General features: G+C 30.5%; 1 protein-coding gene across 1 annotated transcript; it reads left to right on the top strand.

Moving 5' to 3' along the window:
* The first annotated feature begins 1,414 nt into the window (after positions 1–1,414).
* Positions 1,415–1,871, top strand: LOC132948167 (KRAB-A domain-containing protein 2-like). The gene is made up of 2 exons (XM_061018560.1): positions 1,415–1,634; positions 1,705–1,871. Exons 1-2 carry the CDS (start codon positions 1,415–1,417, stop codon positions 1,869–1,871), a joined length of 387 nt encoding a protein of 128 aa, XP_060874543.1.
* The last annotated feature ends 2,512 nt before the right edge of the window (positions 1,872–4,383 follow it).

Below are 4,383 nucleotides of genomic sequence, written 5' to 3'. Positions count from 1 at the left end.
TATGACAAAAACACAAACAGAATAAATATAAAAAATACAATATGCATATCAGATCTGCTACTGGAAACGAAAGGTGTGGTGATGGTGGGTCGTGTGGCACAAACGGGATTAGTGCTCACTGTGACACCCATGGATAATATAATACATTTCATTTTAATACATTTTATAATTCAATAATTTTTACAAATAATATAGATACTATAATATTTTATTCAACAGATTAACAGTCGGTGTGAGAATGTAATGTTACTGTTTAACTGCAGTAAAGACCAACATATTATTGTATAATTATAATATATATATATATGTCATGGGCAAAGTGGACTTTCGGGCAATGTTTACATTGCCCGGTCTATGTATACTTTGGCCGATGTTTTTGGGCAATGCATTAAATTACTATTTTGGCCGGGAAGGGTTACACTTCGATCGGTCCAAGTACACTTTGCCTATAGTAAATTGGACATGGTAACTTGAGCTTTTATTTTAATCTTTGCTAAGTGAATTTTTTTTTTTTATTGTGTTAAGCTAACGGCTTATCGGTTAATCGGTATAACCTTTTTGGTATTCTACAATAATTATTTTCTTAATCATTGAATCGTACAAAATGTGGGTTTTTAATACTATTTAGTATAGCGCAGTGGATAGTCGTGTCGTGCTGTAGTGTTAGTAGGTATAGTGTTCGGCGTTCGCTAAATTAATGTATGGTATTTAAATTAAATTTATTAAAATGGAAGAGCAATATTTAAAAAATCTAGAAAATGCATAAAAAAAAAAATGTTAATAGTACATATTAAACTAAAATTAAATATTATGAATTAATATCTGAGGTAAAACAACTTAAACTGAAATCAAGAGGCCATACACTTTTGAAAAAATATGACGTAATAACAGTATCTAATGTGGAAAAATTAATTGTTCCAGTGAGTGAAGGTAATGATTTTAAGTACGATGTTTTTAATGAAGAATTATTTAATATTATTAATGATACTCATTTAACTATCGGTCATGGTGGACGAAACCGTATGGAATATGAACTTAATAAAAAACATAATAATATTACGAGAGAATCGATTATGTTATATTTAAATGTATGTATTTCTTGTCAAAAGAAAGGCAGTACTGCAAAGAAAGGTCTTGTTGTTAAGCCAATAATCTAAAATGAATTTGAATTCTAGATGTCAATTTGATCTTATAGATATGCAGGCACAACCTGACGGAAACTATAAATTTATTTTAGTGTATCAGGAGCATCTGACAAAATGTGTTTTGCTTCGCCCGTTAATGCATAAGCGTGCCGAAGAAGTAGCTTATGTACTTCTTGATATTTTTACAACATTTGGCGCACCAACGATTCTACAAAGCGACAATGTCCGAGAATTCGTGAATAAAATAATAAATAAATTGTATATGTAATATGCGGGAAGATTTAAAAATTTTACACGAAAAACCGAGACATTCGCAAAGTCAAGGGTCCGTCAAAAGGGCCAATCAAGATGTGGAAAATATACTTGCCACTTGGTTACAAGACAACAAAACAAAAAAATGGAGTGAAGGACTAAAATTTGTTCAATTCATAAAAAATCGATCCTTACATCATGGAATAAAATGCAGCCAATATGAAGCAATGTTTGGATGTAGTGTAAAATTGGATTAAAATCATCGCTACTTCCAATATCAATAATTATAAATTGAAAACCGAAGAAGATTTAGAGGCAGCTATTACGTCAATGAATACTGGAGATCATAGTGAATTTGATGAAGCATTGATTGAAGAAATTAATGAAGAAAAAAAAATAGATAATAGAATAAATAAAATAACTACTGTAAGAACAGAGTGGGTTGAAACTTCAAAATTCAAGCGAATCGAATGAAAGAATAATCCGAAAAAAGATTTTGTGAAAGAAAAGTGGGTGAAACCGTCAAAATCAAAATACCTGATGTAGACAGAGCTCACAGCCACCTTCGTTGTATTCTTGGAGTTATCCTATCAGGTAAAACACGAATTTTACTATAAATTTAAGTATAATAAATATAATTTTAATATTTATATTTATTATTATAGTCCATGACGATAACTATAAGATAGGAACCACCGAAGGAAAGTTAAATGCAATGATAGATGTAATTGGCCTCAACAATATTTAAACAAAAAATGTAAATGTAAGGCATCAGGGGAAAAATGCAATTCAAAATGTCATTCTAATAATACTTGTGAAAATAAATAATTTAAGTCATGATATTTATGTATTGTTCAGTGTAATTGTGATCAAAAAGTAATAGTATTTAAAAAAATTAATATTAAGTCCGGGCAATGTAAACATTACCCTAAAGTCTACTTTGCCCGTAACATATATACTTATAATATACCAGTGGTTCTCATACTTTTAATATTCGCTTACCCACCTACACAGTATGAAAATTTTCATGTACCACTTGAACAAAGAACGTTTTTTTTTGCTTCTCAAAACGGTATACGTTATTTTATATGTATGAAATTTTATTGTATTAGCTTATGAGAATATTATAAGCATTTAATGCGTAAAAATAAAATTATTTAGGCACAATTATTATTATCAAATAAACCAAAAAATTTAATATTTAGAATATAAATGCTATACACCTTTTAAAAAATAAAAAGACAATGAGTATGAAATATGATGAACTTAATAAAACATAGTGAAACAGTAATAATTATAACAGATAATAATAATAATGCATTTCATCTTTTTTATGAAGGCGATTTTCTTAGTGTTCCACCAATGATCCTTCCGCGTTATGATGAAAAATTATATTACAATATAGTTAATTATATTAAAATGTATTAAAATGAAATAAAATTATATATAGGTAATAATATATTTTTCTGCCGTGTAGAATTGATTTTTTTTTTATTGTTCTGAAGCCTGAAGTCTGTATACCAAAGTTTACTCCGATGGAATAACAAATAAAAATGTGGTTTTCAGGGTTAAAGCACACACGAATAAATTATTGTTGTTTTATTAGTTTATTTTAAAAACACTCACCTTAAAGGCTTAAACTAAAAAATATTTGTAGCAAGAGTACTCTAGTACTCTACCTATGAACCACACAATATGTTTTCAACAGCGTTTCGCTCGATTGGTCGACATTTTTTTTCAACGGTTCCGCTCGACTAGTCGACGCTTTTTCCACCGTCTTCACGGAACCACGCTCCACCGTCAACACGTTCTTGATAGAACAAGACATTTCCGTGTGCGTCACAAACACAACGCTTCACCGATCCGGCGTTTTGACATTTCACCGTTGTGGTTGAGGAACATTTTTGGACACCCACGTCACTCCACCATGATGAGCTAAGTCCACCCACGAGGGTCCGAAGGACGGGCAATGCTGATGCTGGTCGACGTCGGTCAACTACACTCATCTGTCGTAATATGATTAAATGCACGATCTTGTTAGGCGTCGCAAGACGGGGGACCACATATAATTTTTTTGTTCCCCTCAACTCGTGGTTCTGGCTGTAACAAGCCCGCACACCCAATCATCCCGGTAACCCTGTGAGGTCACACCATGAGTAATATGGTGTGTAGCCTCCAGTGGGCCGGGAAAAATGTACCCAAAATCTGTTTAATTTTTAAAACCTATTTTGCGTAAAAATTCCCGTTTTCCTTAATTTTTATGTTGTTTATCCTGTCATTTTTGAAAACTATTGAGGATTTTGAATTTTGATCTCCTCAATGCACCAACAATATTCACTTTCCCATCGAACAAGATACTGAAGTTAATATAGAAGCATTATTTCAACTAGGTAGGTACTTATCGTGTATACAGACACAAAAAAAAAAAATAAAAAAGTTGGTAAGAGGATGTCGCTATGCTTTTTGTCAATTGTGACCCACTGTATAATGGACGGTGATATATTTAAATTTAAATTATATACTATCATTGTTTAAGAAAAACGATTATGAGAGAAAACGGTCAGTCAGCCTATGATATTACCAAGTATGTTTGATGATATTATTGTGAATAAAGTAATTTTTGTATAACAATATAGTATAATCCTTGCATTACATTTTCACGCTTTTTTAACCAAAAATTAAAATTTTATTAATATTTATAGAAAAAAAAACTAAATTAAAAATGGAAACTGAAAATGTCCGTAAATAGCTCAAAACAATTCATATTATTTGGAAATTGTTACGGTGTATAGAAATGTTTAATATTAACGTTCAGTGAAATTTTCATTTACAGTCATTCGTTTTTTTATTACAACAAAATAAGAAAACCGTTACTAGAGAAATCAAGTGAATATCAAATGTTGTGAAAATATGAATTTCAAAAGCTCGTAAAAATGTAATTTGACTTTGAATTTAATTTGAATTTTTTTTGATAAGGGTATAAAAA

Source organism: Metopolophium dirhodum, chromosome 1, assembly GCF_019925205.1.
Source record: "Metopolophium dirhodum isolate CAU chromosome 1, ASM1992520v1, whole genome shotgun sequence".
Lineage (NCBI taxonomy): Eukaryota > Metazoa > Arthropoda > Insecta > Hemiptera > Aphididae > Metopolophium > Metopolophium dirhodum.
This window is presented reverse-complemented; position numbering and strand designations above follow the sequence as displayed.